At 41.9% G+C, this 13,804-nt stretch overlaps 1 protein-coding gene across 2 annotated transcripts; it reads left to right on the forward strand.

The window, feature by feature from the left end:
• Nucleotides 1-1,938: 1,938 nt before the first annotated feature.
• Nucleotides 1,939-9,408, forward strand: Ncr1 (natural cytotoxicity triggering receptor 1). 2 transcript variants are annotated; one of them, NM_010746.3, is made up of 7 exons: nucleotides 1,948-2,006; nucleotides 2,084-2,119; nucleotides 2,306-2,590; nucleotides 4,984-5,262; nucleotides 5,473-5,523; nucleotides 8,362-8,409; nucleotides 8,684-9,388. In NM_010746.3, exons 1-7 carry the CDS (start codon nucleotides 1,973-1,975, stop codon nucleotides 8,926-8,928), a joined length of 978 nt encoding a protein of 325 aa, NP_034876.2. In that variant the 5' UTR covers nucleotides 1,948-1,972; the 3' UTR covers nucleotides 8,929-9,388. The 2 variants fall into 2 exon arrangements, with proteins under 2 accessions (NP_001355293.1, NP_034876.2); NM_001368364.1 differs by lacking the exon at nucleotides 2,084-2,119 and having other exon boundaries at nucleotides 1,939-2,006; nucleotides 8,684-9,408.
• Nucleotides 9,409-13,804: the final 4,396 nt, after the last annotated feature.

Genomic DNA, 13,804 nt, shown 5'->3' on the forward strand with positions numbered 1-13,804 from the left:
CAATAAAAGAACCTCTGGTGGAATCACCATGCCTGACGTTAAGAAGGACACATGCTCCACTATGTTCATAGCAGCCTTATTTATAATAGCCAGAAGCTGGAAATAACCCAGATGTCCCTCAACAGAAGAAAGGACACAGAAAATGTGGTACATTTACACAATGGAGTACTACTCAACTATTAAAAACAATGAATTTATGAAATTCTTGGACAAATGGATGTATCTGGAAGATATCATCCTTAGTGAGGTAACCCAATCACAAAAAAGTCATTAGATATGCACTCACTGATTACTGGATATTAGCCCAGAAACATAGAACACTCAAGATACAATTTGCAAAATACAAGAAAATCAAAAAGAGGGATGACCACTGGGTGGATACTTCATTCCTCCTTAGTATAGGGAACAAAATACCCATGAAAGGAGTTACAGAGACAAAGTTTGGAGCTAAGACGAAAGGATGGGCTATCCAGAGACTACCCCACATGGGGATCCATCCCATAATCAGCCACCAAACCCAGATACTATTGCATATGCCAGCAAGATTTTGATGGAGGGACCCTGGTATAGCTGTCTCATATGAGGCTATGCCAGTGCCTGGCAAATACAGAAGTGGATGCTCATAGTCATCTATTGGATGGAATACAGGGCGCCCAATGGAGAAACTAGAGAAAGCACCCAAGGAGCTGAAGGGGTGGGCAACCCTATAGGTGGAACAACAATATCAACTAACCAGTACCCCCAGAGCTCGTTTCTCTAGCTGCATATACAGCAGAAGTTGACCATCACTGGGAAGAGAAGCCTCTTGGTCTTGCAAACTTTATATGCCCCAGTACAGGGGAATGCCACAGCCAAGAAGTGGGAGTGGGTGGGTAGGGGAGCAGGGCAGGGGGATGGTATAGGGAACTTTCGGGATAGCATTTGAAATTTGAAATGTATATAAAGAAAGTATCTAATAAAAAGGAAATCTTTAAGACCTAAGAGCTAAGTGTGGCAGCACACGCTTATGATATCTGTGCTGGGAGACAGAGATAGGTGGTTACTAGGGCTCATAGGTCAGCCAACCTTGCATACTTGGCAAGATCCTGGCTCTTATGGGACATTGTACCAAAAAATAAGTGGACATGTGTGCAAATACACATAAACCTAATAAGGGTTGGGGAGACAGTTCAGTGATTAAAATGCTTACTATGGTAGTGTGAAGGCCAGAGTTTATCTCCCTAGAACCCACATAAAATGTCAGGTGGATATGGAATCCTACTTATAATTCCAGCCTGGGAATACAGAGACAAGAGATCCCAAGAACAAGTTGGCTAGGGAGATTCATCATATTGGTGAGCTCTGGGTTTGATTGAGAGACCCTGCCTCAGTGAATAAGATAGAAGAGTAACCAAGGATGAGCCAAGACATCAACTTAGGCTTCCACATGCACACATATATACAAGCAAATATACATACTTATGCATGCCACACATGCACATGAAGATTAAAAACAGTAGAATAATAGCATTTTACTGAGTCAAAATAGAAAAATTATTAATATAGTATTACTCTTGGTTTCCTGTTAAACTAATGATCAAATCCAAACACGTGCATGTTACACATGGGAATGCAAAGACTAAAATCCCCATATTGGGGAGTCCTCAGACCTTTTGCTCTGTGAATCTCCCCCATGCCTTCCCCTGAATGAATTTAAATGTTAACCCAGAAATGGGTTGCAGACTGAGCAGTTGATGGTCAGAATAATCTTTTAGATCCAAAATGTGGTTAAATGTGTTATGTGAACCAAGTTTTTGCCTGAAGTCCTAGGTCAATGGTAAAGGGAGAGCTGTGAACCTTTCTATTAAAAAATAAAAATGTGTGAAAGTCCCATGGTGACTAGTGTCAGGCCTCACCCACCACATCCTGTGCATCTCCCTCACCCACTGGACTCAATCCACACACATAGTTCAGCACTGGTCTGGCCACTGGTATGCTGCCAACACTCACTGCCCTACTGTGCCTTGGTGAGTCCTTCATTAAAGGGGAGTTGAATCAAGAGCAGATTGGGGGGAGACAGCATGCCATTAACCCTGTTTTCTAGGGCTATGTCTGAGCCAGAGGATCAACACTGAAAAGGGTAAGTCCTTCCCTCGAAGTCTCAGGGTTGTTCTTATGGGTTCATTTTAGAGGTCCATCTGAGAACATCCAGAGACGGAGGTGGGCATTATGCCTCACTAGGGAGACCTTAAGCTGGCGGTTGAGATAAAGTGGGATAGATAGTTAAATGGTTCACCTGGGATACCTGCTTCTGGTTCCTTTTCAGAGACTCTCCCGAAACCCATCATCTGGGCCAAACCCAGCATCATGGTCACAAATGGAAACTCGGTGAACATCTGGTGTCAGGGGGCTCAGAGTGCTTCTGAGTATCAACTGTACTTTGAAGGAAGCTTTTTTGCCTTGGAGAGACCAAAGCCATCGAGATCGATGAATAAAGTTAGGTTCTTCATTTCACAAATGACCTCACATACTGCAGGGATCTACACCTGCTTCTATCAGAGTGGAGAGCTCTGGTCAAAGTCGAGCAACCCCCTGAAACTGGTAGTAACTGGTAAGTGTGTCTTGGTTTTTAGATGTAAGAACACTTTGGCATGATCACAGGGAGTGCCTGTCTTCATGAATGCTGAAAATTATCTAAGTCGCACTCAGACACTCCTTATCTTTGGCTGGAACTCAGGGTGTATGTTCACTTCCTACAAAGACAATCTTTGTGGTAAGCTATCTATCCTAGGATCAAGTGTATCTTAGGTCAAGATCTCTGGGGGAAAATGATTCCATAATAGGCCACTGTGTGCAGGGGTATGACTAAGGACTGATGGACAAGAGAGTCAAAGCTGGGTAGGAAGAGATTAATCTGTGACGTAGTTTCATCAGAAAATGTAGCCATACACATAATTCTCAAATTTAACCAAACTTGAAAATCACCTGGACATCTTGTAAGAACAGATATAGCTCTTTTGCATGCATGTTCATAATAATATCAGTCACAATAGCTGAAGGGTTAGATAGCTCATGAATAACAGAGCTTGCTATTCAAGTAAGAGAACCTAAGTTCAAATCCACAGAACTCATGTAAAAAGCCAGGTGTTCCTGTAACACTAGAACAAGACAGGGAACAACATCAGATTTCTAGGGCTTGATGGCCACCATCCTAGCTGTTGGTTCATTAAGACCCTATCTCAAGGGAATAAAATGAAGAGGTATAGACCAGGGTACCCAATATCTTCCTTTGGCATGTGCTTACAGGTACATATGCTTATAAACACACAGGACCATACACCACACATACCACACAAACACACAGAGAAAAAATTAGAGAAACTAAATAAATAAACTAATAGCTAAAGGTACTAATAACACTGGTATGTCTTGGTGCATAAATGAATGAACAAAAAATGTGGTGTATTTTTTTTGAGACAGGGTTTCTCTGTGTAGCCCTGGCTGTCCTGGAACTCAGTCTGTAGACCAGGCTGGCCTTGAACTCAGAAATCCACCTGCCTCTGCCTCCCAAGTGCTGGGATTAAAGGTGTGAGCCACTACGCCTGGCCAAAATGTGGTGTATTTATACAGTAGAATATTACTCTACCTTGCAAAGGAAGAAAATGCTAGCATTTTCCTGTCTACCTATGTATAACATGGCTGAACCCAGGGACATTATACTAATGGGGACAAGCCAGTCACAGGGGGACAAATACTATCTGATTGCATTTAACTGAGTTACCTGGAATAGTCAAATTCACAGAGACAAAAAATGTAGAAGGGTGGTTACCAGTCCATGGAAAGGAAGAAAGTGAGTTGTTTAGTGGTGTAAAGATTTCAGAGAAGAAAAAGTTCTGGAAGTAAAGGATACTAATGATTTGTAGTAGTTTCATATGTTAATGCCTCTAAACAAGTGTGTGCAAGTTCATGCATGCACAGTGGTGTGTGTGTGTGTGTGTGTGTGTGTGTGTGTGTGTGTGTGTGTGTGTGTGCCTGAGAGCATGGACAAACCAGAGATGTTATTTTCCAGGAGCTGTTTGCTGTATTTTTTGAGAGGGTCTCTCACTGGTGTCTTGGACTCACCAAGTACATACACCAGGCTTGCTGGCCAACAAGTATGCCTGTCCTTCCTCTCCAGCAGTGGGATCGTAGGCATGCACTACCATGCCTCAATTTCTGTGTGGGTACTGGAAATCAAACACAGACCTGAGGAACAAATTCATGTCTTTACCAACTGAGTTACCTCCACAGGGCCCCCCAAAATGATTTTTTAGGACAGGGGCAAGCCCAGAAGGCCTCAACCCTACACATAGAACTAAAGGCAACTAAAGAATGCTGAGAACAGGAGAAAGTCTTAAACAGGGAAGAGCACACAAATTAGTGAGCCCATACCTAGAATGGTCAACCCTAAAAACATACAAACAAGTAACAGCAAGCAGACTGAATAGATTGTTGTATTTGTGTATTTAGGAATATTTATATTCATGTATATACCCATACATTTAAGCATATATATATATATGTAACAAAAGAGGCCACAAATTTAAAAGTGAACAAGGGGGGGTGCGTATACAAATTTATTTATAGGTAGAAAGGGGAAGGAAAAATGATGTAATTATATTATCATCTCAAAAAATAATTTTTAAAATGCAAAAGGCTATCCTATCCCTGGGTTTCTAATGTAGTGATTCTAGGTAGGGGCAGTGATCTGCAGGCTTCTAGGAAATTCTCATGGTTTTGGTGCTAGGGACCAAACTCAGAGACATGGGTAGAGATGCAGAAGCTGTGATCCATGTGTCTCAATCTCGAAAGATTGTGGACCCATCGGAGACAAGCAAAAGGATAGGAAACAGAAGGAGCTCAGATTCCAAAGAGTGATATCTGATCGTAAGGACAGGGAAACAGGAGATCGAGAAGTTGGGGTGTAATAATGCTTTCTATACACCAGTCCCACTTTTCTCACAGGTCTGTATGACACACCCAACCTCTGGGTTTATCCACAGCCTGAGGTAACCTTGGGGGAGAATGTTACCTTCTTTTGCCAACTGAAGACTGCCACAAGCAAATTCTTTCTGCTCAAGGAGAGAGGATCCAACCACATCCAGAATAAATATGGGAACATCCAAGCAGAGTTTCCCATGGGCCCCGTGACTAGGGCTCACAGAGGGACATACAGATGTTTTGGCTCTTACAACGACTATGCATGGTCTTTTCCCAGTGAGCCTGTGACACTACTCATCACAGGTAAAGAAACTCTTTCCTGTATCTTCATCCCAGTCCTAAGTGATACCCTTGATAGTAATGGGAAAAGATAGCAAAAAATATCTTCTTGTTAGAAATCCAATTGGGCATTTGGAACACCAGAGGGGCAGAGAAGAGCATAAAATTGAAGGAATAAAAGATAGAAGAGGAGACCTAAAATTCTTACTTTTTAAAAGTATTCTGCATTTCTAGGAGGTGTTGAGAACAGCAGCCTTGCACCTACCGACCCTACTTCTTCTCTTGGTGAGTCATTTCTAATTTCACCAAAAAGGATCTGTGGAATTGACTACTGATAAAGTGCTTTCCACGCAAGTTTGAGGACCCAAGTTGGATCAACAATGCCCATGTACAAGTCAGGCATGGTGCCTTATTCCTGTAATCCTGGTGTGAGAGAAGAGAGAGAGAGGAGAGAGAGAGAGAGAGAAAGAGAGAGAGAGAGAGAGAGAGAGAGAGAGAGAGAGAGAGAGATCCCTGGAGCTCAACAGCAAGCTAGTTTAGTTGAAATTCAAGGTTTATTGAAAGATCCTGTCTCACAGACTAAAGTGGAAAGGATTTGATCTCTGGCCTACACACGCATATGGTGTGCGCCCACACACACACATCATAGAAAAGATCAAAGCTTTCTAACAACACTAAAAATGTGGTATTTACTCAGACCATCCATTTAGTGCACAGCACCTTCTGCAGTCATTCAGCAAAACACCCTGGCCTTTGTGAAACTTAGACCCCAAGAAACAAACCAAGAGTCAACAAACCAAGGACCAATAAGTAGGTTCTCTAGCGCATACAGAGGAAGTGATGATGTAGGACAAGAAAATGTCTTAAATCAATCAGGAGTGGAGATAGCAATATGAAAGAGGGTCTCCCAGAGTGGGACGTCTTTAAGAGAAGGGCAACTGGAAAAAACGCATGGAAGTACAGAGGGAGAGAGATTTATAGCCATGTGGAGACAGCCTAAGGCAGGAAGATGATTTAGATTCTTAGCCATGTGGAGACAGCCTAAGGCAGGAAGGTGATTTAGATTCTTAGCCTTGTGGAGACAGCCTAAGGCAGGAAGGTGATTTAGGTTCTTAGCCATGTGGGGACAGCCTAAGGCAGGAAGGTGACTTAGGTGATAGAGAACAGTTGCGAGGCCAATGCAATTGAAAACACTTGTGTGGACTAGCTTCATTTTTTTAAATTTTTATTAATTGAGAATTGCATACAATATTCTAATCATATTCAACTCACCATAAGTTCATCCCCCTCTTTACCCAACTTTTGTGTCTTCCTTCTTTTTTAATTCATCAAATACAATTTTTGCTCTGTATATCTCTTGGGTATGTAGCCTGCCACCAGAGCATGGCCAACCTACCAAGGGACAATGACCCCATCAGCTAAAAAAAAAGAAAAAAAAAGAAAAATGCCAAGAGCTACTCATACTGTGCTGGAACTTTGAGCCTATATTCTCTTTCCATGTTGGGAGTGAGTCTAGCTTGCACAGGTCTTATGAATGCTAACATAACAGCTGTGAGTATATATGTGCAACTGCTCTGTTGTAGTATCAAGACACTAGGTCCTTGTGTCATCTACCACCTCTGGCTCTTACGAATTTACCAATCCTTCCCTGAATTTACAATATTCCCTGATCCTTAGGAGGAAGGATGTGCTAAAGCCCATTTAGGGCAAGGACTTCAACAGAGTCTTATTCTCGGGTTTCTGTCTTAGTTACCTTCTTCTCTGGTGATAATTTCTGTTCTCTGATAAAACATTCTGGCTAAAAGCAACTCTGAAAAAGGAAAGGACTTATTCAGCTTCTACTTCTAGGTCTCATGCCATCACAGGGAGGAAGTCAAGATAAGAAGTCATGCAGCTAGTTACACCACATCCACAGTCAAATACATTTGTGCTACCTGTTTTAGCTCTAATCAGGTGTTCGGTCCTGTATCATTCACACACTCCTGCCCAGGAAGTGGTGTCATACACAAAAGGCTGGGTCTTCACACATCAATTAATTATCAATACAATCCTGCATATACTCATAGGCCAACGTGATCTAAATAATTCCTCACTTGACCTCTCTTTTCAGGCAATTCTAGATTGTGGCAAACTGACATTTAAAACTACTACCCATCTTATAATTGGGTTGTTTGGTGATTAGCTGCTTGCAGCCGGGTGTGGTGGCGCACGCCTTTAATCCCAGCACTTGGGAGGCAGAGGCAGGCGGATTTCTGAGTTCGAGGCCAGCCTGGTCTACAAAGTGAGTTCCAGGACAGCCAGAGCTACACAGAGAAACCCTGTCTCAAAAAAACCAAAAAAAAAAAAAAAAAAAAATGATTAGCTGCTTGCATTCTCTATATATTTTAGATATTAGACCTCTAACAGATATGGGATTACTGAAGATTGTTTTCCAAATCTGCAGGTTACTGATTTGTCTTATTATCGATGTCCTTTGCCTTACAGAAGCTTTCCAGTTTCATGAGGTCCCATTTATCAATTCTTGATCTTAAAGCATGAGCCACTGGTGTTCTGTTTATGAAATTTCCCCCATGCCAATGAATTCAAAGCTCTTTCCCACTTTCTCTTCTATTAGATTCGGTGTATCTGATTTTATATTGAGGTCCTTGGTCCATATGGACTTGAGCTTTGTGACAAATATGGGTCTATTTTCATTTTTCTACATACGGACAGCTAGTTAGACCAGCACCATTTATTGAAGATGCTTTATCTTTTCCATTGTATATTTTTGGCTTCTTTTTTTCAAAGATCAAGTGTCCATAAGTGTGTAGTTTTATTTCTGGGTCTTCAATTCTATTCCATTGATCAACATGTCTGTCTCTGTACCAATACCATGCAGTTTTTATCACTATTGCTCTGTAGTACAGCTTGAGGTCAGGGATGGTGATTTCCCCAAGCTGTTCTTTTCTAATTAAGAATTGTTTTCGCTATTCTGGGTTTTTTGCCTTTCCAGATGAATTTGAGAATTGCTCTTTCCATGTCTTTGAATAATTGTGTTGGGATTTTGATTAGGATTGCATTGAATCTATGAATTACCTTTAGTAAGATGGCCATTTTTACTATGTTAATTCTGCCAATCCTCAGATTATTGGGAGTTTGACCTTTCAACCAATGAATCAGGATTACAAAAGGGTAAGTGAAAGTCTAAAACCATAGTCTCTGGGGAAGGTACAGGGAAAAGCAGGAAGGTCATAAAAGAAGGAGGGAGGCCCCAGGGAGTGGGGAGTTCTGGTGGGGTAGGGACATCCTTGTGACAAGGGGGGATCGAGGAGGTATGAGATGTGGATGTGGGAAGGAGACAAAATCTGGAGTATAAAAAAAATTAAATAAAAATTTTAAAATGAAGAAGAGGGAGAATGGGGTGGGTGTAGCCTCTATCAGCAGTCACCCTGTCTTCTGAATCCAGACTCCGCCTTCTGGGATCACACAACCCAGAATCTCATTCGAATTGGTCTGGCATGCATAATCCTGATAACTCTAGTATGGCTTTTGACTGAAGACTGGCTCAGCAAGAGGAAAGATCATGAAGAGGCCAACAGATTAACAAATTGGGAATGCAGGAGAAGATGGAGAATGCAGCATTACTTTGAAGAGGAACAAAGAAATGCAATATCTATGATGGAACTGAAGGCAACTCCTGGGGCCTTGTGAGCTCTATGCTGTACCCTGGATAAAGAAAGAGATCTTTTCAGAAATGAAGGGGTAGGAGTGTTACCAAGTTTGGCAAAGCATTCTAAAGGACACTGTGAGAGGAAGCCTCTAACAGACCTCTCTGTCTCTGCTAAGCTTTAAGTACTTTAACGCTTATTTACTGCAAGTTATACTTTTGATCACTCTGGTCTTTCCTAGAAATAACTTCGTTCCAATGTGATGGCCATGGGAATATTTCCTTCCTACTTTAGGTCTTATCGTCATTTCTTTTTCTAATTTTATTTATTTTATGTTGCCGGGAATTGAACTCAAGTTGTCTGGAGGAGCAACAAGTGCTCTTAACTACAAACCATATCTCCAGCTCCATCCTCAATATTTTATATTGTGTGTGCATGTCTGTAGGATGCATGTGTGTGCACACATATGTACATATATTCTATGCCATTAAAATGAAGGTCAGAGAACACCTCTGTGAAGTCAGTTTTCTCTTTCTTTTTTTCTTTTCTTTTTTTTTTTTTTGTTGTTTTTTTTTTTGTTTTTTTTTTTGTTTTTTTGAGGCAGGGTTTCTCTGTGTAGCCCTGGCTGTCCTGGAACTCACTCTGTAGACCAGGCTGGCCTCGAACTCAGAAATCCGACTGCCTCTGCCTCCCGAGTGCTGGGATTAAAGGCGTGCACCACCACGCCCGGCTGTGAAGTCAGTTTTCTATTTCCACTTTCTAACAATTCTTTTATTTTTGAGAATATAATTTAAACATCTGTGTTTTTTTTTTAAAGTTATATCTCCTCCACCCTTCACTTTCTTCTCTTCAAACACTCCCATATACCCCTCTTACTCTCTTTCAAATTCATGGCCTCTAGTTTGTGACAAGAAAAATGTCATCTTAAGCAAAAACACTCTCTCTTTCTCTCTCTCTCTCTTGCTCTTGCTCTCTCTGGTCTATGGATCTAGATATAAAGTCTGTCTTGTTTCTGCCATGATGCTCATAGGGTAGTTCTCTAAAGCTGTGAACAAGCCCCCAATTAAATACTTTCTTTTATAAGAGTTACTTTGGTCATAGACTTTCGTCTCGTCACTAGAACAGTAACTAAGGCAGACTGTCTTAGTTAGGGTTTTATTGTTATGAAAAGACATAATGACCAATGAAACTCTTATAAAGGAAAACATTTAATTGGGGCTGACTTACAGTTCAGGGGTTTAGTCCTTTATCATCACGGCAGGAAGCATGGTGGCATGCTAGAAGACAAGGTATTAGAGAAGAAGCTAAGAATCCTATACCTTGATCCACAAGCAACAGGAGACTGTTTGCCACAATGGGCATAGGTGGAGCATAGGAGACCTCAAAGCCTGCCCCCACAGTGACACACTTCCTCCAACAAGGCCACACCTACTCCAACAAGGTCACACTTCAGAATAGTGCCACTCCCTATGGGCCAAGCATTCAAATACATTAGTCTATGGGGGCTATTAATATTCAAACCACCACTCAGAATACTTCTCGCCCTCTTTCATTCATGGATCTGGACCTCAGTCCTCCATGATATTGCCCAACACAACTATGTTATGTGCTGACTCCCCAAAGCCCTGCAGATTGTCTTCTTTCCACCATTGCTTCTTCTTTAACTGCTATTGTAATAATCACTAATAAGCTCCCAATAACACACAATGAGATCTGCACCTCTTGTTGGTTCTAGCTAACACTTTGCCCACTTCTTGAATCACTTCTCTAGTTTCTCGCTGCTTATCTCCAAATGGTTATGATACTGTTATGTTTTCTGTCAGGAACCATCTAGGGGCAGCCTACCTTTTTTGCATGGCCTCAGATGAGAGGCTCTGAGAGGCAAAGTCCCAAATACATTTCACCTCAGGATTTCTTCTTGCAGCTGATATGCTTTTTTCCTATCACGATCACATAGCCTGACACTTCCTGGGCATCAGCACACCCTATTGGGCAGATTTCCTGAAGATCAACATGAAGATGAACTTTCATGAATTAATGCTATTTAGAAGAATTGATTATTTTATAGAGTTCCAGATTTGATTCAAATAATCTCAGAAAGAACATTTCAAGAGCTGTTTTTTGTTGTTTGCTAGAAAGATATAATAAAGTTACTATCAAGGATAGAATGCACCCACTCCCCATAATAATAAGTAAGGCTGCATAATAAGAAATACAATGAGCTTTCATATTGCACTAAAAGGAGATATAGGCTTGGGAAAAATTTGTGTTCAAGGAAAAGCATCCAGGTACAAGGATGAAGCCCCAAGTGTGCACTCTGAGAAAACAAGGCCATGTAAAACTGTTGCTTTGAACTTAGAATGAGCATATAGAATGAATCACTGCTTTGAACTTAGCATCAACATCTTTTTGTAACTCCCATTTTGTCTAACATTTTATCTCTGCGGTAACTTTCTAAAATCCTTTCTCTATAAGAAAATAAATAAAAATGATGGAATGGCTTGGCTCTATGCCAGATACATCTGTCCATCCATCTGTGCATCTGTCTGTCCATCCATCCATCCATTCACCTGTCTGTCCATCCATCCATATGTAGTGATGTAGCCATTTTCTGCTTCTTCTGGTTTGGGTGTGTGTTCTTTCTGTGTGAATGACTCTTTCTTTCCTTTCTGGTTCACAAAGAGTTAACCAGCCTGACAAGTGAGGGGCTCTTGGGCTACTAGAAAGCATGCTAGCAATAAATCCTTTACTTAATCCCTTGCTGTTAAGCAACAGGTGTTAATTCTTCAGAAGCCATTGGCTTCTGGCCCCAGAATAAGAAAGAACCAAAGAGAATAGATATCAATACTAAGTAATCTTTATATTTGCAAAACCACTCTCCACCAGCCATCATCTGCCTTCCGGAGAGGACTCAGCCAGGGTAAGCTCCAGCCAGTTTTCAAGCTTCTTCAACTCCACTTCTATTTAATATACTTTTATTAGTTTTATTTTTTATGTGAAGAGTGTGTATGTGTGCGCACACATGCTCACATGCCTGTGAAGGCAGACGCCTGTGAAGAACAGAAGATGGCCTCAGATCTACTATCTCCTTCCTGGTCCACTAAGCTGTGAACACCATCTACCATAACAGAAACACCTGCTTGTATGCCTTCCTGTCCGTGATGGACTGAATACTTTCTTTTGTGTTCTTTAAAAGATAAGGAGAGACAGAATATGTTTGGTGGGTGTGTAGTCAGGTACAGGGGAAAAGGGTGCCTCCGGGGGTGCAATCTGAGGCATCCCTTCCCCCTAAGGGACCAGCCTCATGAAGGTATAGTATAGAATAGAGTTTATTCAGGGCATGGAGAGGGATATTGAGAGGGTAATAGAGCCAAAAGGGGGGGGGGGGGGGAAGAGGAGTACAGGCCAGCCATGAGCACGTGGAGAGGGAGGGGGAGGGGAATGGGGAGGGGAGGACAGGCAGGAGGACAGAGTAGGAGTAAGAAGGCAAGAGGGGGGGGGGCGGGAAGCAGCCCCTTTTATAGTGAGTCAAGCTGTTGCCAAGTAACTGTGGGGCAGAGCTTAGACAAAATGTTAACAGCAATAAGAAAAGCAGCTGATAGAGTAAGCTAATTGAGTCTTTCAGTCCAATGCCAGATCTCTTTAGCATTTTGTGATACTATGCAATATTATAGATGCAAACCTGGGTTCATGCCAGCCAAGTGTATTGCTTCAACTTTCCTAAGACTGATGTCCAAATCTATTTCTCTGAACCCTCAAACTTTTACCCTTAGAACTTCAGATAATATTGTCAGCTTATTCCATCAAACTTGGGTTCATAATTTCTTCATTTTTTTATTTGTGTGTGTGCACACATACACGTGTGCAACTGCTCATGGAGTTGTGAATCAGATTTGCTGGAGCTGGACACACACAGACAGATACACAGGCACTCATAGACACATACATACACAGACACACACACACAGACATACAACACACGCTTAGACACACAGATATACACATAGACACACATAGCACCACAAGAGGTTACTCTCTTTCTCTACCGCCATGACCATAGCACCTATTGAAATGCAGGTCTCATTTCCCAAACAATAGAATAGCAAGGATTGGAGACTGGTCTGCCCTGTTTCCAGCTACAGCTGCAGCTCACTGCTAATACTTGAGAGAACTTTTTTGTGCGATGGAAATGTTCTAAGAATGAGCTACTGTGGTGCTAGCATCCACAATCTGCACTTAACAGGAGGGAGTTTCATTGCATATAAACTACATTCAATAAAACTTTTTATAAGAGTACAACTATCACACACACATACCATATCAAGGCTTAGGAACCAACATGGAAGAGAGCAGAGAAATTGTAAAACACTGCTCTCATGAACACAATAGAACTGGATCACTGTACTCAGGAAACCAGAACAGCTGTGGTTGCCTGTCCATGACGAAGTACTGCAGCCATTCCATACTGCAAGGTGGGCAGAGAGATTTCCACTCGTAAACAAGGAATTTCTGAGGAAATTCTGGTGAACCTCTTCAGATTCCGTATCACCAATGTTGTGAGTCTCAGCTAAGGTCACCCTTATTGATTCTTGGGTTTTTCCCCTATCCCAGGTCCTCTACATCCTAGAGATGCCACCCTCCTCCCAACCCCTGCCACTTGCAGATTTCCATTCATTCTCATGGTCATCTGGCCATCTATCCCACACACCCAGCAGTTGACTCAGAAAGATGCAGACACCCACAGCTGCCACGGCACTCCGGTCAAGTCAGCTTGTCAGGCAGTGATGCCTAAAAGTCACTCATGATGTAAAGAGTTTCAAGAAAGCTCTCCTCCTGGAGTCTGGCATTCTCTCTAACCCATACATTAATTTTTCATTCCCGAGTTAGTCTAGTGTATGGATCCACATGCTCTCCTTTAG

The sequence above is a fragment of the Mus musculus genome, chromosome 7 (genome assembly GCF_000001635.26).
Source record: "Mus musculus strain C57BL/6J chromosome 7, GRCm38.p6 C57BL/6J".
Lineage (NCBI taxonomy): Eukaryota > Metazoa > Chordata > Mammalia > Rodentia > Muridae > Mus > Mus musculus.